The 26,918-nt window shown below is 40.7% G+C and overlaps 1 protein-coding gene across 1 annotated transcript; it reads left to right on the top strand.

The window, feature by feature from the left end:
- Positions 1 to 1,203: 1,203 nt before the first annotated feature.
- On the top strand, positions 1,204 to 15,655 carry LOC136436369 (GRIP and coiled-coil domain-containing protein 2-like). The gene is made up of 10 exons (XM_066430292.1): positions 1,204 to 1,388; positions 3,566 to 3,663; positions 4,995 to 5,079; positions 5,499 to 5,581; positions 6,124 to 10,173; positions 10,632 to 10,784; positions 11,626 to 12,052; positions 12,639 to 12,805; positions 13,120 to 13,321; positions 13,899 to 15,655. Exons 2-10 carry the CDS (start codon positions 3,604 to 3,606, stop codon positions 13,976 to 13,978), a joined length of 5,307 nt encoding a protein of 1,768 aa, XP_066286389.1. The 5' UTR covers positions 1,204 to 1,388; positions 3,566 to 3,603; the 3' UTR covers positions 13,979 to 15,655.
- The last annotated feature ends 11,263 nt before the right edge of the window (positions 15,656 to 26,918 follow it).

Genomic DNA, 26,918 nt, shown 5'->3' on the forward strand with positions numbered 1-26,918 from the left:
TATTATCAGAGGTACAAAATATCAACAGGTGATACAATATGGAGCCGTATATGTCAATTATACAATAACATGGCGAAGAGATGAATGTCTTATACAACTAAATCGCTATTTCACGGATTCTTTTTTGCATAGATGTAAAAATATATTGGCCTAGATATACAGATATTGTTTCAGGACATGACATAAGTACACGGAACGTCTCTGTTTTCGACTGAGGTAATGTTACATTTGTTTTACACTTAATTGTCTGCAATAACTTCACTCTTTCATCTTTATATGTTGGACATTCCATTAAAAAGTGGTATTCGTCTTCGACATTTTCTTTACATGTAGGACAAAGTCTCTGATTGGCTGGGACATTTCGGTGTCTGCCTTTTTCAATTTCAAGACAGTGTGCTCCAATACGGAGTTTTGTTGTGTGTGTTATGAAAGATTTGTTTTGGACTGACTGGAGGTAGTTCTCTATATGAAAGTCGGTTTTTATTTTGAATATGTTTCAAGTTTCTTAAAGCTTCTTATCGTTTGCCGCCAGCTTGACAGAAACTCGCCTTTCAGGCGCTCCTTAAACATTTCTCCGAAATATTTGGCATCGACATGTACTAACTGGGTTAGCAGAAAATATCAAACGTTGTACCAAGGACATTATATGTCCTTGGTTGTACTGTGTATAATTGTTGTGCAAGAAAGTTTATCTTTAAAGTTTGTACAATCGGCCTCTCCCCCCCCCCCCGCCCAAATGGAGTTTGGCTACAAGACAATCATTGCTTCATATCAGACATAAAAAATGATGTTTATTGGTATCAAATTGAATACGTTTTTACTATCTAGTCACGTTTAAGGTCCTTATATTCAGATTTATAAGGGAAAACTACTGCGTTTGTATTTTTTTAAATTCTTTTATGGCCCCTGCGATTGCGGTACTAATCAACCAAAGTGTGATACATTTTGTGTATTATAAAGTGCGAAATAAATGTTGACTTACATGTTGGGCATGCAGGCCCTCAATTATGTAGGATGATGACATAATTCATACGCAAGATGTAAATACATGATCTAATCAATTGAAAAGATGCAGCTGTGTTATTCACATCGTCTCTATTTCGGCATAACAGATTCCACAGTCTGTGAGAATCACGCCCCACTTCCAGTAGCGGGTCACGCCCATCTCAGGTATCCGAATTTTGCTGTGCACCGAATCAGCCGCTATGTTTACAATCAGCTGGGCGCCGCGCCAAACCCGGTGGATCGAAGGATTTCTACTTGGTGACGTGTCAAATTAGTGTTAATGAACATTTTCTGCCACAAAACAGGCCAAATATCAGCAGAATAAGGTGCCTGGTGCGTTGCTTGTGCTAGCTGCAAGATCTGATCCTTTATCAGGACGATAGGTAAGTCTTTTCCGGATGATTTTGATGTGGGGAGGGGGGCGGTACGTGATAGACGTGTAACAAGGTAAACAACTCCAAGTTGACGTAAAATTTATTAGAATCTAGATATCAATATGTAGTAAAGCCACGGGTGGTGGTGTACACTTTGTGTAAACCAGTCACGTACGAAGTGTTTATCCTATGTCGCCAGTCCATGCAAGTCACTGACACTAGTGACAGCCAAAACAAATTATCAGAATTCCTAAGATAACGTAAAAATCTGTAAATGTCAAATTGACGAAGACAATTCGTAGACAACAAGATACGTAATTGTTTTGTTTTCTCGCTCTGAATCTGATTATGAATCTGAATGCCTTCATGTTGGTATTGCTTTAGATTTAAAACTACAATTATCGCCCTGTTGTATGTTGAGTTTTAGAAGGATTTTGAGGATATAATCATTCGAGCAAAACTAGAGTGATGCCTTAGGCAAAAGATTAGATGGGTTGTTGCACAAGTAGAATTGGATAGTGACGCATCATGATGTTATGTGTGGCAAGCATTGACCGCACATAACATTACAGATGCACTCGTGTAACATATCATCTTAGTGGTGGCATGCAATGAAAAGTATAGCTTGAAATATCTTATCTCTGTTGTCTGTAATATGTAACGTTTATGCTACCCACATACTGGGAAATTACGGCCAACATTTTCCCAAGTTCATTAGACTGCGGGGTGGGACTGTAATCGGGGCATTTGTTGCAGGTCTTCCAGAAAGAGCTGATTCACACTAATTTTCTGGACATACGACAACAATGTACGACATCCTTCGGCGTACAGCGCCTTTCTCTCTGGGTGTGAATTGGCCCTGCGCATCATACGAAAGGCATTTTTATGGCCCTTACAACTTTGTCGTGTGTTACTTCCAAGGTGAAGTCATACGGGCTAGAAAAATTATTGTCGTACAACGCACAGGGCAGATTCACACCCATTAAAATTTTCCAAGAGTGAACTGGGTCAAATTGTCGTATTTCAACCCCCATAAAACTCGGTCAGGGTCCATAAAACAAAAATGTTACAAAGAGGGGCATTATCTATTAAAATGGTGACATTTTGAAATTGTAGCCAACCCCAGATTGTAACCGAAAACGTCCATTTGTAACTTTTCCGTGTTCATAGTGAAGCCCCTGCAAACTTGGGATGGGTCACAATAATGTTCACAGTGAGGAACGATCGTATTGTCAATGGGATGATCTTATACTACTAGTACTGCACCAGTAGAAAAACTACGTAGGGCAATCACAGACATATCAAGAGAATGCTACAGGAGTTTATTACATAACATTGACGAGGTCGTTAATGTCACAGACTCGTCATCTAATTAGCTGGAAAGGCAGAAGCCCTCAATTATTGTGACAGTATGACGCAAACAGTTTAAACACCCAGTATCTGTTCAAGTTGTCAGACTGGTTTGGGCAATTATGCCATTGTTTTCGCTTTAATTGTGCGTTGAACCTTTAAGAAAACCCTACAGTTTAAAGGTCAAAAATTAAATTTGATTACTGTAAATCCTGAAACTTTTGCAAGGTTGTTCTTTTTCGTGACCTCTCCACTACAAATTCATGATACTACAAATAGACATTTCCAGTGTATTACTACTAGTACTGTTCTACTACTACTATCACTACTAGTACAGAATTGTTTCAACTGCGAAGTTGAAAAAAAATCCTGCAAAAACCCCCTTTTATCTCATATCCCGAAATAAAACCATTGCAAAAATAAATGCACTCACAATATCTTATCAGTTAAGATGTGCCAGTGATAAGAAATGCATGGACATAATTCCAACCAAACTCGACAAATGCCACAGCACATCCAATGGCTAACATCAAAAATATAGAATCACTCAGCTAAACGTATGTTTTATTGATTATACCCTTGTATATTGACTGATAAAAAGCCTGACAGATTTGATTGACACAATTACAACAGCTGTCAACAGCAGACAAGACAGAACACCCCTGTTGTAAGGCAGCCGAACGATAAATTATTCAAAACACTGACATTTTCAAAGCCTAGAAGAAACTAGCATTTGCTATACAGGTTCATGTCTGTTATTGTAGGCTGTCCTTCAGTCACAATGCCGTGTATTGTGTAAGGATTGTCGTGACTCCCATGTTGATTTTTTTAACCAGGTGTTTAGAGCTGTATCTGTGACGACCAGGTAAACATCATGGCTGAGCAGAGCCAGGGAGCTCAACCCTCACCGGCGGGAAAAGGTGGAAAGTCACAGGTAAAGATAGAGCTTGTTGCAAATACAAGTTACTGGTAATCTGCTGGCACTTAGCCGGTAATCTATCGGTATTACTGTTTAAGTTGAAAGGTGGGATGGTGCTATTATTTTTTCAGGGCTTGAAATTACTTTTTGGGAATACATTGTACTAGTAAGTGCACTGGTACACCTGCCTGAAAATTATGGTGTAAAAAAAGAAATCTTGGGTGTACAAAATTTTACTTTTTTCTCGATGTCAAGAAGTTTGGATCACACTGCAATTCATCAGAAACCATTTCTGTATTTGACAGAAGTAACATTACAGGCTCACGTCTGTTTCAAATGGGACATTTAGTTCGAACAGCCTGCCAAACATTTTTATCAAATGAAGCGCAGTGCACAAAGAGAGCTTTATTTGCAATTAAGTACAAGCAACGCCGCTCTCGTACCTCTTATTACTTCTCTCGTTCCCAGAAAAATTGAGAAAACTAAATGTCCGATTATTCGCGTTCTAAACAGACGTGGGCTAGGTGCAGGAAGACATTTTTTGAAAATGCAGCAAATTTACCTGCACTAACATGATCATGCTCATGGTATTTCAAACCCTGTTCCGTGAGAAGGATTTTTTGGAATTGGAATTCACTTCTTGGACATTTGCTTTGACTCCTTGCAAAGCAAATTGAAATGTAAAGAAGCACATTGTATTATGATTGAATTTCCTATTCCTGTTCTGCATTTGAAAAAAAAATGAGAATGCTGATAAGTACATACACCAAGCAGATTTGAAACACTGCCAATATTTGCATCAGATTCAATGAATATGATCACACAATTTTTACAATAATTGGAATAGCTACATGCATGTATATGTACATTCACAAGACATACAATTGGGTCTTTGGGTACATGTACATACATTTTGTATACTTCCCTCTGAAATGGAGAACTGTAGTTATAGATTCATTTGATGGAAGGACATAACGTAACCTTACAAATATGCAGCAATGTTTAGGTGTAACGGTCTCGAGCCAATAGAAACAGTTATTGTGGACAGATAGGACTGCTCTACTGTCAGAAACAAGAATGTCATCTGTATAGATCTGTTTATACCTAAAATACAAGTTGCTATTTTCAGACAGTCTACGGCTGTATTTCTAACAATTTTTAACAATGGATAAGGTAGCTTTGTATATTCGCTAAAACCTACTGTTTGATATACATGACACATTGTACTTACGGCTATTTTTTTATTGACAGATTCAGTAATACTGTGTTTCACTGTGACTACTTACTAGTATGCACTGTGATATTCTAACAATAACAACATTGTGTTCTTTTTGATTACCTCATAGCTTGACAACCTACCCAAGGAAGACCTGATCAAGTATGTGAAGAAGCAGCTGATGGTCTTACACAAGACAAAGGCAAAATGTGAAGGTATGTAGAAATATAGTGACATACATGTATGTACATGTACATGTACATGTACATACATATAGTCCTAGTAGATCATTCCTTTTTGAAACTTATGGATCCATAACTTTCATATAAATAGAATTGGGATTTTTTTACCGGGTGCAGATATCACAGTTAAACTGCTATGATTATAAAAAATGAGGATTTTTTATTCTTTAAGTATTTCATTGTGAAAAACAGTCTAGTTGTACCTTTGATATGTAAAGTAGACAATGAAATTACAAAGTTATAATCATCTATGCTGTGTGATGTGATGCAGTACATGTTGAAAATATGAAAATAAATGTCACAAAATATTTATGGTTCCTATATGACACGGATGTTGTCTATGTTATTTGAGAACGTTGTGTTGATATCGGCATTATTTGTCTCTTTTCTAGAACTGAATACTGAACTCGTCAAACTGAAGAAAGAAAAGGAAGAATCTTCAGGGGCCAGTAAAGACAACAACAAGGAAGACCAGGTAAGTTTTTCATTCAGTTTTAAAGAAATAGACATGTGGATCTTTGTCATAAACAAAACTCAACCAGATCACTCATTATTAGCACTTACTGTAATTCTTGATTTGTTAACGGTAACTTAATTTTAGCTACTTAAACGATCACTGGTCAACCGTTTAACTTTCATTATCGCAAATATTTGATTACTAACATTTGAAAGGGTGAAGTTTTTTCCCACCAGTAAAATCACCAACTGCAATTACGTATATTAAATGGATTTACAGTATTGTTAGAATAGTCTATTTTTCCACTTGTCACCACTGTTTTCTTGTACTGTCTGTATACTTTTTCTATATCCCTTTTAGTGTGGCAGTTAGCCCTCGGGCAAGATTTTGCAAATAAAACTATTGTTATTTTCAAGTAAGGTAAGAATAAAAAGCCTCAGAGTCTACAATTTGGAAGAAAAAAACTCTTACTTTAAGCCTTATGCATATTAACTATATTTCTACATTGATGTTACTGACAATGAATTATAGCCTAAATGATTCTATAATTCTATTTCTAGGCCATTTTGTCAAAGATGCAGACTGAGAAAGAACAGCTGCAAGCAGAGAGAGATGAACTGAAGGCTGCGAACGACCAGCTGCAGTCGGAGAAGGTCGATCTGCAGCAGCAGCTGGAAAACAGCCAAGAATCCCTGCAGAAACAGCTCAAGAATATGAAGGAAGAACGAGAAATGATCATGGGTGAGATGAACAATGCAATGATGAAAGTAGAGGAGCTCCAAAAGGAAAAGTCACAATGGAAGGACCAAGTAGACAGCCAAGCCGAGGACTTTGCCGAAGTAAAGAAAGCAAAGCAGAACTTGCAGCAGCAGCTGTTGGCGGCGACGAATGAGAACAGCAAACTTCAGGAGTCGCTAGCGAGTGCACAGCAGGAGTTAGCTGTCATGAAGGAAAGGCTGGACAGCATCATCACTGAGAAACAGGAACAGCAAGACAACCTTCAGGGAAAGCTCCAAGAGGCATCAACAGCAATGGAACAGCTGAGAGGACAGGTGGAGACAGCTGAGACAGCAAAGGGTGACCTTGAGAGACAGCTAGAGGCTAGCAAATCACAGGCTAAGACATTGGAAGAACAGCAAAGGGAACTGAGGGATGGGTATGAAAAGATGGACAGCGAAAAGTCTGAGGGACAAGAGGAGTTAACAGCACTGAGGAAAGAGAAGACAGCACTGCAGCAAAAGGTAGAAGAACTTAAAATGATGTGGAAAGAACTGACAGCAAAATTGGAAGCAGCAGATGCCTCAATAGCAAATGTAAAAGAAGAGCTAGAACAAAAACACAGCAACAATCTCGACGAGATCCAAAAAGAACATGAGCAACAGCAAGAACAACTTAAACAGGAAATAGAAGAGGTCAGAGATGTAGGGGCAAAGGTCAAAGATGAAAGGGACCAGGCTTTGTTTGAGAAGGAACAACTACAGATGCAATATGAAAAGATTATATCAGAGAAAGAACAACTAGAGAACCATGGGGAGCAAACTTCATCCCTGAAGACACAGCTAGAGTCAGAGAAGGAAAATCTACAGACTGAAAAACAGCAGCTGCAAATAGAGAAAGAACAGCTACAAACAGAAACAGAACAGCTGAAATCAGAGAAAGATCAACTACAAACAGGAAAGGAACAGGTGGAGTTGGAGAAAGAACAGGCACTGACAGACAATGAGCAGCTGAAGAGCAATATGGAACAGCTAGAAAATGAGAAGGAACAGCTTCACACAGAGAAAGAACAGCTATGTGCTGAAAGGGACCAAGCTGTAGCTGAGAAAGAGGCAGTGCAAAGTAAGATGGATCAGGTGCTAGTTGAGAACGAAGAGTTAAGAAAAGAGAGGGACCAGGCAGCAGTAGACAGACAGCAGCTTCAAACAGAGAGGGACCAGGCAGTATCTGATAAGGAAAGTATAGAGACAGAAAAAGCTGCAGGTGACCAAGAGCAAAGTGAAGAGAAAAACCAAGAAAGGACCAACATGGACCAACTTAAGGTAGAAAGAGATCAACTTCTGGCAGATGTTGAACAGCTTAAAAAGGAGTTAGACCAAGCTACAGCTGATAAAGAACAGCTGCAGAGCGAGTGCAATCAGATAACAGCTGCAAAGGAGCAGCTCGAAAAGGAAAAAGATCAAGCTGTAGCTGAAAAGACGCAGCTAGAATGTGAGAGAGATCGAGCTGCTCATGATAAAAAACAGCTGCTGCAAAATGAAAGGGATGACGATGAAACTGTTAGGGGAAATCTACAGCATGAAATAGAACAAATGACAGCTGCTAAGGAACAGGTGCAACATGAAAGAGACCAGGCTACAGCTGCTGCCAAACAGCTGCAAATAGAAAAGAATGAAGCTGTAGCTGAGAAGGAAGAGCTTCAGACGGAAAGAGATCAGTCTGTAGCAAAGAGTGAACAGCTTCAATCTGAAAAAGAGCAAGCGATGATAGCTAAGGACCATCTACAGCAGGAATTGGACCAAACTATAGCAACGAATGAGCATCTTCAAGCTGAAAAAGAACAGGCTCTGACAGCAAAAGAACAGCTACAGCAGGAACTGGACCAGACTGTAGCTAACAACAAACAGCTTGGAACTGAAAAAGACCAGGCCCTGACAGCTAAAGAACAGTTACAACATGAACTAGACCAGACTGCAGCCAAAAATGACCAGCTTCAAGCTGAAAAAGACCAAGCTCTGACAGCTAAGGAACAGCTACAGCATGAACTGGACCAGGCTGTAGCTGCAAAAGAACAGATAATTGAGATGCAAAAGTCCTTGAACGAACAAGACGAGAGTGAGAAAGACCAGACCATCAAACTACTGCAAACAGAGAAGAACGAGACGCTTTGTACAGTGGAACAGCTCAAGAATGAGAAAGACCAGATTGCACAGTCTAAGGAACAGATACAAACCGAAAGAGATCAAGTGGTAACCGAAAAAGAGCAGGCAGAAAAAGAAAGAGACCAAGTGATAGCTGTGAAAGAAGAGCTAGAGGGAAAACATGAACAAGTGTTATCGGATATGGAAGCACTTCAGGCTGAGAAAGAAAAGGTCATGTCTAACATAGAACAGCTGCAAACGGAGAAAGATCAGGCTATAGCTGACAAGGAACAGCTACAAAGTGAGAAAGAGCAATTGATAGTTGACAAAGAAAAGATACAGGCTGAAAAGGATGAAGTTCTAGCTGTTGTAGAACAGATTCAAAAGGAAAGAGACCAGGCAAAAGCTGAGAAGGAGCATCTGCAAAAGGAAAGAGATGACGCTAAGAATGTGGAAGATGTCTCAAATAGTAAAGAAGAAGAGAAGACACAGAAGACAGCCAGTTTGCAAACTGATCTTGAAAAAGTCAAGTCTAATCTAATGAAGAAGGAAGAAATTGCACACAAACTCAAAGCCATGGCTGTCAAGCTCAAGCGTGAACTTGAAGAGTCGAGAAAGGAAAATTCACGGCTAACTAAGGAGCTCCATTCAGTAAAAGACCTCCAGAAGGAGCAAGAAGGAAAGATAGCAGCAAATTCGGGAGCAGATTCACAGCTGCAGCAACTCCAGGGAGAGTATGAAAAACTTGAGCTGACGTATGAAGAGACTATGGCTAACTTGGAGAAAGTTGAGAAGGAATTAGAGGAAAGAGTAAAGCAGCACGAAGACCTACAACAAGAGTATGCACAGCTGAAGATACAGATTGTAGATTTGCAAGCCACAAACGACTCGACAACAGATCACAACCACCATCTAGAAGGTCAAGTACAGGAGCTACAAAAGCACCTTGCACAAGCTGAGGAAGATAGAGATGCACAGATGATTATGAAGGACGAGAAAACCAAAGAATGCGAGCAAAGCGTCGAGAGGATCGGACAGTTGGAGAAACAGCTGACCGATGAGCACAAGCAACACCAGACCACGACACAGCGCTTGGAGAGAGCTCTACAAGAAGCCCAGCAGAGCAATGTCATGAATCTCGAGATTGCAGACTACGAGCGTACGGTGAGTGAGCTCAACCAACAGGTCGCCATACACGAGAGCAAGATTTCCGCACTGAACTCTGAGATCGAAGGGAAGGAAGAAAGGATACACCAACTGATGAGGCAGGTCACCACAACTGAGGAGTCTCTCACACAGGAACAGGAGAGAGCTAGCAAACTGAAGGCTCTACTTATCAAGGCTAAGAAGGATGTCGAGGAAGGGAAGAAGCTACAAACCGAGAAGGGGAAGGTTGAGGCAGCACTACGGGGACAGCTGGAGTTCTCACAGCAAGAGATAGAAGGACACAAGGTACAGCTAGCTCAGGTCATGGCAGAGACACAGCAGCTGCAACAGAAGGTGCTGTCCTCTGTTGAGGGACAGCGAAGGACAGCAGAGAAGCTGGAGGGGCGGGTCAGCAGCCTGGAACGGGAGAGGGACGCAGCAGAGACACAGCTGGCAGAGGTCAGGGCAGAGTATGACAGCTACAAGGTCAGGGTGCACAGCGTGCTGAAACAGAAGACAAAGACAGCTGTGCCGCAGATGGCAGCGGACATGGACAAACAGGAGAAATTACAGCTTGAAAGACAAACACAGCAACTACAAAACAAGGTGGGGGGTGCTGTCACTGTGACTTTAATGTCATATTAACATACATGTACCTTTTATATGAATTGTGGATTGTAGCCCTAAATTGAATAAATCAACGTTCATAGAGAGAAAAGTTCAAATATACTGTAAATCCATTTACTTTTGTAGTGGTTTTATTTTGTGGTAGGGAGTAAAAGGAGGTTTTCGCTGTGTTTTAAATTTCCGACTGAAACAATTCTATAGTACTACTGCTAGTAATACATTTGAAATGCAAGTTTGTGGTTTAATGAATTTGTGGTAAAAAGTCACTGTGAAAACTGCGAAAAGAAAACCACGGCAAAAGTTTCAAGATTTACAGTAAAAATCATTACTATGTTGGAAATGTCTGGTACATAGTAGTTAGATGCCACATGAATTTGTACTTCAGTGTACCATAGAAAGGGAAAATATCAGAAGCTTACTGTTTTTTCTTCCTTCAGGTGAAGGAACTCACTGAGCAGCTGCAGGCAGCTGCGGAGGATCACCAGGAGCTGCAGGCGCAGTACGAGCACCTGCAGAAGCAGCATACGCAGCTGAGTCAGCAGCTCAGGGACAAGGACAGGGTGTGGCAGAGCAGGATCAACAAACTACAGGTACACTTCACTTCTGTTCATCCTCACATCTTGGTTCTGGCTTTAACTAAGTAATAAAAACAAAAACTAACAAACAAATAGACAGACCATAAACAATACCTAGAATTCTGTTCCTCCTCACATCTGCTTGGTTCTGGCTTTAACTAAGTAATGAAAACAAAAACTAACAAACAAATAGACAGACCATAAACAATACCTAAAATTCTGTTCCTCCTCACAATTGCTTGCTTCTGGCTTTTTTTAAAACCAAGCAAAGACAAAAACAAACTAACAAAGGATGTCTTTTAGTCAGTAGGAGTCTCAGTCTCATATAATCAAGAGGCATGGTTATTGGCTAGTAATTTCCCTCCAAGAACAGGGGGGGAGTATTCTGATTGGCTGATGACTTGCCAGTGCTAATGATCTGGAAGGATTGGTTGTAGACCAGAATCATTGCTTGCTATTACAACATTGAGTATTACAATTGCAAGCAGTAGGCCTGGCAGGAGAGTTTAAGTGTTGCAAACGTTTGAAATGATTCCCAAAATGTGTGAAATAATTCTTAAATTATCTGATAATAAGTCCCAAATTGTGAGGAATATTAAGTTCCAAATTGCATGAAATAAGTCACAAATCTTATGAAATAAGTCCCATGCTATGTAAAATAACTCCCAAATTTCCAAAATTGTGTGAACTAAGTCTCAGATTGTGTGAACTAAGTCTCAGATTGTGTGACATAAGTCCTGAACTGTGTAGAGTATGTAAGTCTGTGAATGCGCATTAAAAGTGAACAAGGCGAACATACTAATTATATAACAGTTACATGTATATAACAATATCTGCATGTCCTTTGTTTCTGTAGCTTGAGGTAGAGAATAGGCGCGAGGAACAGTCGCTGACGGTCAGACAACTGGAACAGCAGAACGAGTCGGTGACCTTGTCCTTCAAGGAGAGGATAAACATGCTGGAGGAACAGCACCAGCGCGAGGTCAGCTGTCTCCAGGAGAAGCTCCAGACGGCGGAGAACGAGCTGACACAGCTGAGAGCAGCGGACAGACACGTCAGCCCCCCTCCCACCCCTAGCCATGCCATCATGACCACACCCACACCGGAACAAGTCCAGGCGTGGTCGGCGTCCAACATGGCCGCCGTGGAACGCGAGGAGGGGGAGGGGATGGAAAACACAGAGGTGGAGTCCGTGTCGTCGGGACCGGGGCCGTCCGTGTCTACGACTCCGTCCATCGTTACGCTGGAAGATCTTCTGGCATCGGACGATAAAGTCATTTCAGGTACGTTTGTAAAACATTGTAGTTAATGGAAATGATTAATGTCAGTGTCTACAGGAAAATGCTTCAAAAAACATGACAAAGGTTATGCTTTGACGATGGTTGCTATTTCCAAGTCCCTCTTAGGCCCCCTCTCCACTAGACGTTGATTGCTGAGAAACTGTTAAGCGACCAAAGTTGAATTTGTGTAACCCAGTTGATTTTATGATTGAAATGTGAATGATGCAAGATGTAAAAGATATATGATTTAAAAGACAACAAAAAACACAAAATGTAAAAAAATCTTTATTAATGAAATTCGTTAAGCGATCTGTCAAATGTTTGGATGCTCAGCAGTCGCAGCCTGTATTGGAAAGGGAGTATTTCAAGACTAATTCATAGTACATGTACTTCCATTTAAATTGCCGCTCAATTTTAGCTTCTTTCTCATAGTTTAGACGTTCTGCTGTCAAATCTGTTAAATAAGATAAATATGCTGCCTCAGTATACGTATACTCTTCGACTAACAAAAACTACTTACCAGAAATGTTCTTAACCACAAGATTTAGATTTTTTTTCAATCTAATAAATCATTTTTGTACAATTCCAGGCACCAGAAGCCCCAGTATCATCACCCTATCCAGACACTCCAGTGTTCTGGAGGACACAGAGAGTATGAAGGCCAGCTTGTCTGCTGCTCATAAGAAGATAGAACACATGAGTGAACTGCTGCACGAGAGTGAAGCCACCATCATGCGCCTGAACGAACAGACCAAGGTGAATTTTCCCCTCAACTGAAGAGCGCTTGAGGAAAAAAGACTAGAACTGGATGTATACAGATATTCACATGCTCGCATTGTGTCAAACAAAGAAAATGTTATAAAACATACAATGTTTTGGACAAACACCTAACATGCCTTCCCATGAGTTAAGGATTTGTCTCTGACTGCATTGTTCATAAAAACCGGTACCTAAAGTTTACATGATATGACATGCGGTACCACTATTACAATAATTTTAAAACTAATTTGCAACCTAATTGAACATAGTATCAAATTATTTCCACTGGACGCGCGTTAATTTTTTCGCAGGTTCTGAAGAACGAGATCCGTCGCCTGGAGCGTAATCAGGAGCGTGAGCGCGCCGTGTCGAACCTGGAGTACCTGAAGAACGTGCTGCTGAAGTTCCTGACGCTGTCGTCCGGAGACGAGAAGCTCCAGCTCATCCCCGTCCTCACCACGATGCTCACCCTCAGTCCCGAGGAGAAACAAGCGCTCACCACCATGGCTCAGGGTACTGTAGAGTCAGTTATTTTTGCAGGGATTTGATTTCACTGTAGGAGTGAAAAGGAGATTTTTGCAGTTTCATAGTCAAAACACCACTGTAGCGTAAAAATGCATATTTGCAGTGTCTTGATTTTCTGGTTTCCACGGAAATAAACCATTGCAAATATTTCAAGATTTACAGTAAAAAATTTGCTCATTTTGTAGTTTGTAAAAGTTGGGAAATAGTTTGATATCAATCTCTAAATGCAGATGTTTTAACAATGAGATGGCTGGGTAATATTGAGGTGGCAAGTCATTAGATTTGTGTTTTTTTTTTCCTTTACTCTAATAATTAATATTAGATACTTAACTTAGTGAGGCCTTTGATTTTATCTAAAGTTAGTTTGTGGGAAAGGAGGCAAGTAGAAAAATGTCCTGCAAGAGACTTTTCAAAAAGAATTTATGTAGTAGATTGTTCTCTAATTTGACTTGCTTCTTGTTGTGTTCCTGCCATGTTCTATGCAACGTCCTACATGCATTTCAGTGGGCACTAGATAAAGATAAGTGACTCAGATTTGACCCTGTCTTCTCTATGTTCTTACCAGGTGAGGAGGGGCCACCAGATGTGGAACCCAAGTCTGCTGGATGGAGCACATATTTACACCGCTGGTCAGGACTGCAGTAGTTCTGTCACAGTCTGCTAGGTGGAGCACCTATCTACACTGCTGGTCAGGACTGCAGTTGTTCTGTAACTGTCTGTTAGGTGGCGCTCCTAACCACATGTACACCACTGGTCAAGACTGCAGTAATTTCTTCAACAATGGACAACAAGCGCTTACTGCTTAGGCCATTATGATGATAATTTGTTCCACATTAACTACTTTAATGTATTTTCTAGCAAATACTGCTGAGAATTGAAAAGTAGATTTTCATGAATTATGAATGTATTTCGACACTGCTAATGGCTGGTGAAAGAGATGTCTCAGAGTTATATTGACAATCACTTTTACAGGTATTAAGAAAAGGCTTCACTTTACCAATAGATTGTAATGTATGAATTATTACAAGAGGTATATAGTATTCTAATAATTACACAATTGTAAATATAACGTTTATTCAATTAGGTAACAATTGAATAGATTGGAAATAATTGAATATTGTATATGATATACTTACCAAGTTGCTACAACAGCAAAAAGCAAAGTGCAATGCAATGCCCTTAGCTCACCAAACTTATGCACAGCTTTGGTTTATATATACTGCTATCATAGAAGAGGTTAGCCTGGTTGCCATCCTCCGTAGTAACCGCTGGCTCAATCTTTTCGCTTGCTAACCGTGAAAAAGCGAAAAAGATTGAGCCAGCAGTTACTACGGAGGATGGCAACCAGGCTAAGAAGAGGTTATTTCAGAATTAACAAGAATATAGTCTTTGGATATCAATCTGAAGAAGAGTTGAGGTGTGGAAAAGAAAATTGGTGTTGTTGCAGCGAAATAACCAGTAAGTCTGGTATTGTTCACTGGTGAGGGCTAGCCTAGTAGCAGGCCTCTTGGGATGGGCACTTATTTCTATGTAGTATGTACTGTTCTGAATTTGAATTGGTCAGCTGGTATAACTGCCAATTGGCATAACGCACCAGCTTCCCGGGCAGCTTAGCACATCATAATGTAGCGCTTTTTGGTCACATTTATTATTCTTAACTGACAAATTTAAAATAGAAAACAACAGGCAACACTGTTATGAGTTGTCATAGGAAATTTGTGCTGGTGTGTGTCTCCAGTACTTTTACATCTACTACTTGTAGTAGGCATTTTCTTTTCTTGAGCTACAAACAGCATATTCTGGCTTATAGTAAATGAAAGTTAAGAATTGCAATGAAGATCCTTCAGTGTAAAGACAGTATTTAGTAGTCCTAAGAAAAAATTTTGGATTAAGTGAAGTTGACGGCCTAAGAAAATATTAACATGTCTTGTCGTCGACCTGACCTGACAAATATTATCTTAGGCCGTCAACTTCACTTAATCCAAATGTTATGTTATTGTAAAGAAGTGCAGTGTAAGGGTATTGTGCTTTAAAGGTTGTTTAAATCATGTCTTGAGATTTTTGGAGGTTCATTGTGTGTCCTGTTAGTTGTGTTGACACAATTGCAATAACAACACGCATGTAATGTTATAAGATATAGATTCATTTACTATGAAAGTGCCTTGGAGATAAAATGTTCTTTCATGGAGTGACAAACATGTGGAGGCTTAGTGGGAAGAGTGAAAAAAGAGTTGAGTTCATTCATAAGATGGTCGGCTTATATGTACAAAAATGTACCATGTGATGTTGCTCCTTGAATGAAATAAAGAATATTAAACAGTATTGTATCCATTCGCAGTAACAAATGTGTGTACCTGTGTACATGCACAAGTGTGTGTGAGTGCATGTATGTGTATGATTGTATGTATGTATTTGTGTGTTTGTGCTTGTATGTGTGTGTGACTGGGTCTATGTACATGTACATTGTATGTGTGTATGTGGATGTGTATGACATTGCATACTAGTTTCTATTTGTGTGCGAGTGTGTGTGTTTGCTAATTTGTGTGTTTGTGCTTGTATTTGTGTGTGTCTGGGTCTATGTATGTTTGTGCTTGTGTGTGTGTGTGTGTGTGTGTGTGTGACACAGCATACTGGTATATATGTCTGCTTGCTAATGTGTGTGTGCTTGCATTTGTGTGTGTCTGGGTCTATGTATGTCTGCTTGTGTGTGTGTGTGTGTATACATGTACATGTGTGTTTGTGCTCATGTGTGTTTCCAATAGCCTCTACCAGGCTCAACAGGTCGCTGGAAAAATAGTAGAAATTGGCCAAATAGACGGATAACATGCCAGAGGAGTTGGTCCACCAAAGAAGGCCTATAGATCGCAAACTGTTACCTCTTCGGAGGACCAACTCCTCTGGCATGTTATCCGTCTATTTGGCCAATTTCTACTATTTTTCCATGTACCTGTGCAGCCTGGTAGAGGCTATTTTTCCAGTACTTTTATACCCAAGGCACGTTAGGATTAAGATTAAAGGTCAAGAAGCAGTATCAATCCGCAATATCTATTGTAAGGGGGAACAGATGCCAGTGGGGAGAAACTAGCAGTCAAGACAAAGAAAACTTTGAACGTGGTAATGTTTTAGCCTGGAGTCCAGCCTTGTTAGCTCTGGTCCGCTTCCAACGTCTCGGGAGCGGGCCAAAAGCTGTACTCTAGGCTGATAATGTTTGCTATCTCTGCTTGTTGCATACAAATGTACATGCACTTTAGTTGCATTCAATTTGAAATCTTAACTGTCAGACAGCAAACTGTTAGACGTCAAGTCTAGAGGTTGAACTCAGGATGATGATAGTATGAGTCATTTTTATAAGTCGGATATGCGCAGTCAAATGATTTAAACTTCGAGAATCTGTCTTGAAAGAAGAGGATTGTCTGACCAATTGTGGACCAGACAGATCCAGTAAAACTCGTCCGCCGACATCATTAACTTTGCACAAAATCTATATAAAACCTCCTTGCAAAAACATTTATATTTGTCTTTAAACTTTAAACGCCCATACAGACACCATTCACCCATTTCTTCATTTTCTCCCGACCTGACAACAACACCGTTTCTACGCACAATGGGAAGAAGAACCAGGATTTCGATACGCAGAAAATGCTCCAGAAAGTCTTCGGATATTTTGAGGTCAGCTTTCGGCTCTTCCGACAGGAGACTTCAACAGAAATCGGACCAGCAGTTTCACGAGGACACGGACTTGTCGGAGGGTCCCGACTCCTTGGCCGCCGTCAACTCCCTGTTGTACGACATCTTCGAGGTCCTCGCAGAAGAAATGTACAGCTATGCTGCTCAAGTTTTGGCTATGATGTGGCCCTCAAGGAGTTACAGGTATGAGAAGCTGTCAAACTCGCCGTGTGATGAGGCCTGAAGCACCGTGGCGTCTAAAAGGTGCTACGTACTAATTATCAAATTGGAGCAGACATGCAGAATGGAGGATGGATTTGTTTTGGATACATCGAACTGACGTCAACCGAGTGGATTTGAACTTTGCGTCTAGCTATTAAGCAATAGGATGGATTTTAAGAACAGCGCTTGTGTAGCGATAGTGTTAGCTTACAACCAAGCCAAAGACATGGGCCGGTTTGCTAGCATCAAGTGAAGGTGACGCTATGATCTGAAATGTTTCGAACCGGTGGCGGACCAGGGAAGACAGGTCATCAGGAGGTGGACTCGACTGTATACGGCACATCTGGGTGTATCCAGAACGGCGAGTTATTGTGTCAGAATACATATTATATATGATAATGAAACAATGACTTTTTGTTTGACGACAGTCTATGCCAATGCGCCACAAAGGCTGGTATTTTTGTTTACACTTCTGTGACAGCTGAGTCATGTGACATAGCGGCTACGGATCTTGTCGTATGGGGGACGGGAATACATACAAAAATCATCTCCAGGAAGACTCTAGGCGAGAAAATGAATTCACTTCGTTTTTTGTTGCTAACGCAATGTGTGTAACGTTCTACTAGTCCGTTATATGATGACATTCATGTATTTTGACATCAGTAACTTTCTGTACAGAGTAGCACCTAGAACAGAATTTCAAATTCGACGTTAACGTCGATTTACCTTTAGATACATGTAGGTGTCGTTACTGATTTAGCTTTTAGATTATTCATGATCAGTACCATGTTCTTGACTTTGAACTTTGAACGCTAGATGTTTGTTGTATGTTTTGGACATTGGGCTTAAATTATTGATTCTAGTCGTGCCAAATAAAAGTACATAATATAAACAGTTATCACCACTCGAGTTTATTGTGCGTTAAACTTAGACTTGGTTAATTGTCGCAAGATTTGATTTGATTTATTTGTTAATTGTCGCCAGATTTGAACTTAATCAATCAATTTAACTGGCATAACGTAACGGTCATAACGGGGGATTTGTTAACAACGCCGTTTTATGAAAAAACGCGCTCGCAGAAGTTAACAGCTATTCTTTCGGATTCGTTCACCTCTAAGTTTGCGCATGCCTATAACCGGCCGTAAACTGGTCCTGCACGTTAACTTGTAACATTGCGTTACATGGTACTGTACAACCAAGTTTCCCCAGTGAGCCTTAGGCCATAAGCCCATTCGTAGATTCGGGTGCTCATGGACAGTGTCAAAGGTAAAGGCACCTGAGACGTAAACACCACTGCGTTGGTCATCAGAAAGTAACGCTTAGCTCCTTCGGTAAATATCTAAATAGATGTACACCGATGTTAAGACAAAGTCAGAACGCGAGGAGTCATGGACATCTTTTAAAAATGCTGTTTGGCAATATGATCGCTTATAGAACATAGGTCATCTGAGGACACGGGATTTCGGCGTTCTACAACACTGTCCTGTCGTTGTAGAACAACATCTGGTGGACATTGATCTAGTTTTAGACCACCGGTAGTTCCTTCCTGTAACAGTGTAATATTTTTAGAAAATGAGTTAAGAAAACAAACGTGGCACTATTGTATAGTATAAGTACAAACTTTTCTGGTTGTAAAATGTAATTGTACATTTTGCGTCTTTTTTCAATGGCCGTATCATGGAGATTTGTTAAAAATGTCCCAGGCCTGCACTTGTTTTGTTTTAACGTGCACTCTAGGTTTGTTCAATAATAGAGATTTAGTTTACATTGTTTGTATTATCGTACTAAATATCAACTGATACGGTGTATATACGCCCCCATAAAAAAATAAGAATCAATGAATCTGATCACTGAAGGTATTTTTCATTGTTCCTTGAAAACATTACAAGTAACACATACTGTGCACGACCAAATCATTGCATAGAAATATATTTCATATTTACAAATTTCATTAATAAGTATAACATCTTGAAATGTACATTTTTAAAACAAGTTCACTGATGTTGACCTTGATGTTACATGTTGTACAACAACGATGTAGCCCGGCGCTGTGAACATTAGTTATGTACAATGACACTTGCCATGCTCTTACCGTGTAACATATTTTTCATAATAATTATGGCTGATTTTAGCGTACATCTGTATAGGAGCGCTGGTAATATCCCCCAGGGCACTTTTAACACGCTGTCTAAAACCAGCATTCCCGATGTTAGTACCGTACCTCTCTGTAAGGGCACTAGTCATGTTCAACAGTGTGTTGACAGTTTTGATGTTGAGCTTCACCAAACATCACACCACGACCACGTCGATTCCCCTGGACTTGAACTCCAAGACGTACAGAGTATCAGGATCAAACTCGTCTTCCATCAGACAGCCACAGAAAAGTCTCTGAAGGCGTCTTCTCGCCCTGCCAAGTCCACGCTTGAACTTCTTCCACGCGCCGGGCTTCTTGGTCTTCTGTGTGGTGATGGACTCCTCTGGATCTGGAAGTGTGATCGTTTCTGATCCCAGTAACGTGATCTCCAGAGGATCCCAGTAGACACAGCCATTCTTCATCAACCTTCTTCTCTGTTGTATCACTTCTATCGGCACGTCTAGTAGCGCCCACCAGTTTTCTTCGAGCTCTGGGATGGAGCGAGTTTCCACATCGCTGTCATAGCCGTGGTGAACGTCAACCACTGCGACACTTGTGCTCGTGCCCGGTTCGTCTTCATCCGAAGAGTAGGCATAGAAGGCGTCTTCCTTCTCCCAGCTTCTCGGATCGTGATACTTGTACAGAGACTGGTAGAAAGACTCATTCGGGGGTGACGACTCCGCTTTTGATGATGGAGCGTCCACATGAACTTCAGCTTGGACCACGACGGAGTTTTTCTCCCGAGAACTTGACGTTTTCCTCTCAACCTTAGTCTCTGCTTCTTTCATCGACTCTTCCAAGGCTTGCCTCAGTTCTATGTCTTCAAGTTCACTGGTTCCTTTCACTTTCTCTGCTTCTTTCATCGACTCTTCCAAGGCTTGTCTCAGTTCTATGTCTTCAAGTTCACTGGCTCCTCCCTTTTTCTCTGCTTCTTGTATGGACTTCTTCAAGGCTTCTCTCAGTTCTATGTCTTCGAGTTGAAGTTCAGAGACTCCTTCCCCTTTCTCTTCGAATAACCAGCATTCGTTGTTTGACGCCAAGATCTTGTCTACATCTAAGGATGTCAGACTGGTGGTGGAAGTCCACACACTTGGGTGACGCTGCCTCCTTATATAGGCACTGGACCAGGGGAGCTCTGCCATGACGTCATCAGTGGTCTGGGGACGTTTAAACCGAGAAAACACCGGCATCTTTGGGAGCAACGTAGAAGCACGTCCGATCAGGGAAGATTCGATCGTCTTGTGTTGGTTGTAGAACACTTTCGGCGTCCATAGCAACTCGTCAACGTTACGAGCGTCATAAGCATGTTCCAGAACATGTTTTATGACACAGGATGAGCTGTTCTGATGTTCCTACTTGTGATTGTATCTAGTGCTGTGTACTCACGTTCAGGTTCGGTTCCGGATTCAGGTAGTGCAGAGGCTCGGGTATAAGTCCAGACCTGAACCCATGGCGTATGTATGCTAGAAATACTTTTTTTTGGTTACATGTAAAATTGCATGCATGTCGGCATAAATTCTACATTCAATTTGAAAAGATTTAGTATACAAGCAACATTATATGCAGTCAGCACAAAATTTCAGCAAAAACAGCAATGTTTTCGTCTATATCCGGCGCAGATGTCACAATCTATGGAGAGTTAAAATGGTTTAGAACAAAAAGGAGAATTTAAGCGAAATATCTTTGCAAGTGCGGACTTGTTTCCAGACGTTCAGTTTTTTTTCTACTTGAGTCTAAACGTTTTACAAGTCCAGTTCATAGATGTTTTGTCTCTTGATGTAAAAGCTACAGGTGTACCGCTGCCCCTGTCGTACGTGCCATTTATGTTTTCCAATTTTACCGATGAAACGACCTTTCTACAACAACTTCAGAACGTTGTACCGGTGGTGGTCAGAGTGTGAGTAGCATATTTGACGAACTGGTCCGCAAGTATATCGGCGAGAAAGAAACTACGTACGGACTTGTGGCTTTATCGTACCGAATAATTAATGTGCTGGATTAGAGAGGGTATCAAACACCGCAGCTACACCGCAAACACCATTATTACAAATACTTTACGGAGGATTGTGCCCTACGGACTCTTGTTGCGTTTCAAAACGTCATGATAGTAACACTCTTAACACACCTTTTCCAACAATGATACTTCACAACTACAAAAATTATGGAGAACATCACTGCACAGTACAAGCTGCATATCCGGACAGACTTTGGTCCACTCACGCCGGGAAGGACCTGTACTCTTTTCGATAAGTGTGGTGGGTTCCTTTACGTGCTCAATGTGTGGCTGTCCTCAAACATAGAACCTCCATGAACCATATAACTAAACCTCCATGTAACGTCTTCTCCGAAAGATGCCCCTAACTGAAGCTTGGTACTAAATTTTCACCTCAGGAAATTCGCATTAAAAATCGAGAATATGGACCCAGGGTTCAGAACCATAAACTAATTTAGGAAGTGCATCCCACTGTGGCCTTGCTGCAGTTTGAAAGGAGGATTGGCCCCCATAACTACATAAACACATAAAAATCCCAGACTGTCTCTGGCTTGAAACAATGGCAGGAGAAGATTAGCATAATACTGGTGAACAAGATTCAAATATTTTGTTCTACTGGTTTTCAAAGTAACATTATGAAACAATACAGAATGATACAGAATGATTGTAACAAAACTACATAGTCAAAACAACTTTCAGTTTTTAGAAAATCAACCTTGTGTTCAAAAATACACTTTCAAAGCGGCCTGTCAAAGTTGTTTCAAAATGTCTAACTGTATATTTGCAACTTGGAAATGCCCTCCTCACAGTTGAATTCAAATGTCTGATAGTTGTGTGTCCACAAATATGACTTGTAGCTGTGTGTCTACATGGTATTCTAAGGCCAGTTATATAGACTGGAGCTCTGTAGAACTAATGTAAAGTAGAACTGCACACAAACTGTCCGCTAATGTCTTTACTTATACTACCAAACAGCATGATATTTTGGCCAGTGTTGTCATTTACATTCTGGGTTACAAAAAACTTCTTCATGTATAATAATACATGAATTCCTTATCTGTTGTCTCTACATTTCAAAAGTTTTTTGAGAGTAACTCGTATTGGTGGTGACTGTCTTAGCCAGGCCTCCACCGATGTGAACACCACGACAGTCAGTAGCAGACTGATCCTGGTAGTTTACGTTAGCCGAATTTATTGGGTGATTTTATAGTACAACCATGGTCTTTAAGTGCCTTTCCGAAGGGCACAACGTCATCGGTGCATGTCAGGGGATTCGAACCGAGGACCTCTGCGTTCTTGGCCAAACACCCTACCGTCACGCCAGGCGACGCCACTACTTCTATGTACCTTAAAATGTAGGGTGTCAACACATCCAGGTAATAAAATACATATTACAAGATTTACTCAAGCAACTGGATACGTTTTGTAAACGGTCAAATATTTCCGGCAATTACGGTATATCGAAAATCACAAATAGGCACTTCCCTTGTAAACAAACGACGGCGCCGGCCAGAAAGCCTGCAAAGGAGGCCACTTCCTCAGATGTCTGAGTCACTACGCTACGCTGACATTCCGATGGTAGATTCCGTCTTTTGTTTACCTTTAATTCACTCCTGACGCCATCAAGTTTCCGGTTTACGGAAAGTCAGCGTAGTGAATCAAACATCTGAGGAAGTAGCCCCCTTTGCAGGCTTTTAGGCCGGCACTGGTGTTTATTTTGAGTAATAGCAGTTAAAGTGCCTTCCGCACCAGATGGTGCATAGGGCGGCGCCCATCTTCGTTTTATTAGCCCTTGGGCCACACGACTTTGTGCAATCACTATTGCAGGGGGCTAGGCCACTGGTGGTAGTGTTTGTTTAACTGCCATACTCTTTCCAAAATGCTGAGTGCTAAACAGAGAAAGCAGTATGTACCACTTGTGAAGTATTTGGCATGACTCGGCCGGGGATCGAACTCACGACTTACCGTATGCAAGACGAACACTGTCCACTGGACCATTGCTCCTTTATTTTCAGGGGAGCGTTTAACTGCGATTTTTAACATATCGTAATTACCAGCAATTACGATTTCTCCAGCAAAAGAACCTGGCCAGGACTTGGGGGAGATCGACCGAAAATTCATGGTGAGTTCTTTTTCCTATGTGCTGGATCAAAGTGTTCTGAGTGGTAAGATGTACTTGTATATGTGTGAAAGAGTTGTCGAAATTCATCATTCGCTTGAAAACATTCAAAGCCCCTGTCACACATTCAGGACCTCCAGCTGATTTTAACTCCGTGTTAAAAACTTCCAGGGCCCCGGCCGTGCCCCAAAATAGAACAGAAGCCGCAGGGCCCCCCACGGCGCCATGCAGGGGTCACCGCCGAAAGTGCCAAAAAGCGCTTATTTTCCTTCAAAGGCAACGGTTGTAAAAAAATAGCCCAGTAGACACAGGGCTATTTTTGTTGTTAGTTAGTCTAGTTGGCATTGATATAATTTTTTTCACAACTCGAGTGCGTCCCGCCTTGCTATTGTTGTATATTTGTAGTTGCATTGAACTCAATATGATATTTATCTTCGCCGAGTAGTTGTACTCGGAGAAGATTATGTTTTCGGTTGAAAAATCTGTTGGGTGGATCTGAATGTATGTCAGGAGCATAACTCAAGAAAGCTTCAATGAATCTTTATGATTTTTGGCAGGTGTGTAGTGGCTGTGCAAAGGAAGCTTAAGTTCGAAAATGGTTTACCTTGCGTTTTTCAACAGTACTGCAGCGGACTTTGCATTTTTTGTGTGTTTGTATGTAGGCGAAAAAAGTGACGGAAACGTTGATGGCTCTTCATGATTTTTTGCAGGTGTGTAGATGTTGTGAAAACGGAGGTCAAGTTCAAAAATGGTTTCCCTGGTAATTTCCGTCGGTACTGCAGCGGGCTTTGTGTGGATGTGTATTTGTATGTCGCCAGCATAACTCGAGAAGCTGCTGATGGATCTGTATAATATTTAGTGGATGGGTAGGGTTTACAGAAAGGAAGGTCAAGTTCGATAATGGGCCTTCTAGCGGGTACCTAAGGTACTGCAGCGGAGCTTCAAAATTTAGGGGCATATTTTCTGAAAGTGCTATGGTCATGATTTTTGTGTGGTAGATAGTTCATGCCACAAAAAGTAAGTTCTGTAAATTTTGGCCCCCTAGCGGCATGTTAAAAACTGCAGTGGGTGTTTTTGTTTTGACATTCGGACATGAATAACATGAGAAGGGGTCGACGGATCGTCGTGATGTTTGATATGTAGAGAGCTCAGATGGTGCTTTACATAAACAATGACTAATTATGCAAATCAGGAGCTAATTTGAATAATTAGTAAGGAAAGTTTGTTAACCCACTGCATTTCATAATGGGACATGGGACAGTGTCAGGTCATGTAAACATATGGCCTTGCATAAACGTACATGTAGGTCAAATAAACAAACCATTCTCCAAGCAGAGGTGTGGGTCCTGCTGTTTTTAACGCGTTCAGTTTAGGCATTTTTGTTCAACACGGTTGGCGACATAACGAAAAGGGGACAAAATAGAAAGCCTGACAAAAACACTTAAAACACGTCAAAAACCAGCCAGACCCACTCCTCTGCTTGGAGAGTACACTGCACCAAAACTGCACCACTTCCTGGTGCGGAAAAATCACATGTACATGTATTATGTCTTTCAAAATGTTTATGATATGGAATAAAGATTTATATTTTTATATTGACTATACCATTTCATCATCACTTTCAACTTACAATGACAATTATAATATCGACATACTCATATTTTTTCATGACCAGTTATAACATATATCAGCACACTCTACACATATACTAGTCCTGTACCACCAAATGATCTTTAACCCTATCTAGACTGGATTCATTCGCCCCATCATAACTTCCAAATGGTATGGTGCATGATCAAATTTCCAGGGGGTGATAAGCACGTAAATATTAATTACTCTCCATAATAAGCCTTGATTATTTGGCGAAGATAATGTGTTCGTGGAACTCTAGTTCGTTTTAAGTATTGGTCCCTTGAGCTCGCCACGCAGTTGATTAGGACCAGATAACATCTATTAAGTTAACATAATTCCACCAGGGTTCATAATTCCGCCACCCTGAAAAGATACGTCCAAATAGATTTCCAACCCAACGTTTCCCAGTATAATGCACTCCAGTATATCTTAACTGTGCATACCTGGTAGGTGCTGCATTAGAGATCTCTCAAACCCACTGTTTTTAAAGTGGCGGATTAATATTAATGGAGGTTAGATGCCTGGAGCAAGCAAACGGCGACTTGTATCCTCCCCAAAGCCTGTGTGACACAGCAGAGAAATAGCTTGCCAGACAACTCTGCGATTTTAAAAAGGAAGCAATACTGTGATTTTTAGAGATCGGTCTATGTTTGCAGGTCTAATGTATCATGGTAGGTTGCGAAAAATACGTTTACGCTCGACTATTTTGAGCTTCAGAGACCTACTCCCGATCATATATGTCTATGGATTTATTTGGACTATATGTTTATTGATTCATTACCGTTGCGAAGAAGTTTATATTTTCAGTAGCGTGGATGGATTGTATTGATATTTGGTATGTAAGTAGGTCTTGATAAAACTTTTTAAAATTTGGGGCATCTAGCGGCTTGTTTGGGTACTGCAGCGGAACGTTCTGTTTTGATATCTCGTGATCTAGACATGCCCTGGTCGTAATTTGTAAGTGGTAGATAGCTCTGGGGACAGAGAATATAGCCTTTACCAGGCCCCGCGGATGGCTGGGAAAATAGTAGAAATTGGCCAAATAGTGTGAATAAGGGAGTCGGCTACGGAGAAAGGGTCCAATCTGCCATCCTTGGTCTGCAAGTGAAACCCTGGCAAATAGTCTTCCTATGGCCGGCGTAGTTAGTCTGGTAGAGACTACAGAGAATAAGTGGTGTAGGTTAAGGCCCCCAGAGGTTTTTTTAAGTACAGGAGGAGGCTTTTTTTCAGACTTTGAAAGAGAATAACTCAAGAAGGAGCTGACTGATGGGAATGATTTTGGGGTCGTAGATAGCTTGAATCTACATGATTAGATACTAATTATGCCAATCATAATCTAATTTGCATGATTAATGAGGAAATTTTATACGTCCTCCGTATCTCATGATAGGAAACTCAAACATGTGACATGTATAACTGAGAAATATTGATTGATATCAATTATACATCAATATTTCTCAGCTATACAAATGAAGACCTCATTTGCATTATCAATTAACTCTAGAAGGGGCTGACAAATCATCATTTTTGGTATGTAGATAGCCTAAGTGATGCTCGGTATGATTAAATTTGTAATAATGCAAATCATAATCTAATTTGAATGATTAATGAGGACATTTCATAAACTAAATGCATTCCATGATAAGACAATTCAAACATGTGACATTTGTAACTATTGGAAGAAATTTTAAAATATGCAAATGAAGGCCTGATTTACATCATTAATGAGTAACTACTAGTCAAACACAGAAAATGTTAGAGGCTATTTTTTTCTTGCTTCCAGATACCGGACTCAGATTCCTACAAGAGACACAGAAGT

The sequence above is a fragment of the Branchiostoma lanceolatum genome, chromosome 6 (assembly GCF_035083965.1).
Source record: "Branchiostoma lanceolatum isolate klBraLanc5 chromosome 6, klBraLanc5.hap2, whole genome shotgun sequence".
In the NCBI taxonomy this organism is placed as follows: domain Eukaryota; kingdom Metazoa; phylum Chordata; class Leptocardii; order Amphioxiformes; family Branchiostomatidae; genus Branchiostoma; species Branchiostoma lanceolatum.

Coding starts and splice junctions, on each gene's coding strand:
- LOC136436369 (XM_066430292.1), top strand. CDS start 3,604: ATGGCTGAGCAGAGCCAGGGAGCTCAACCCTCACCGGCGGGAAAAGGT. Junction 3,664..4,994: donor GAAAAGGTGGAAAGTCACAG/GTAAAGATAGAG, acceptor ATTACCTCATAG/CTTGACAACCTACCCAAGGA. Junction 13,322..13,898: donor GCTCACCACCATGGCTCAGG/GTACTGTAGAGT, acceptor TGTTCTTACCAG/GTGAGGAGGGGCCACCAGAT.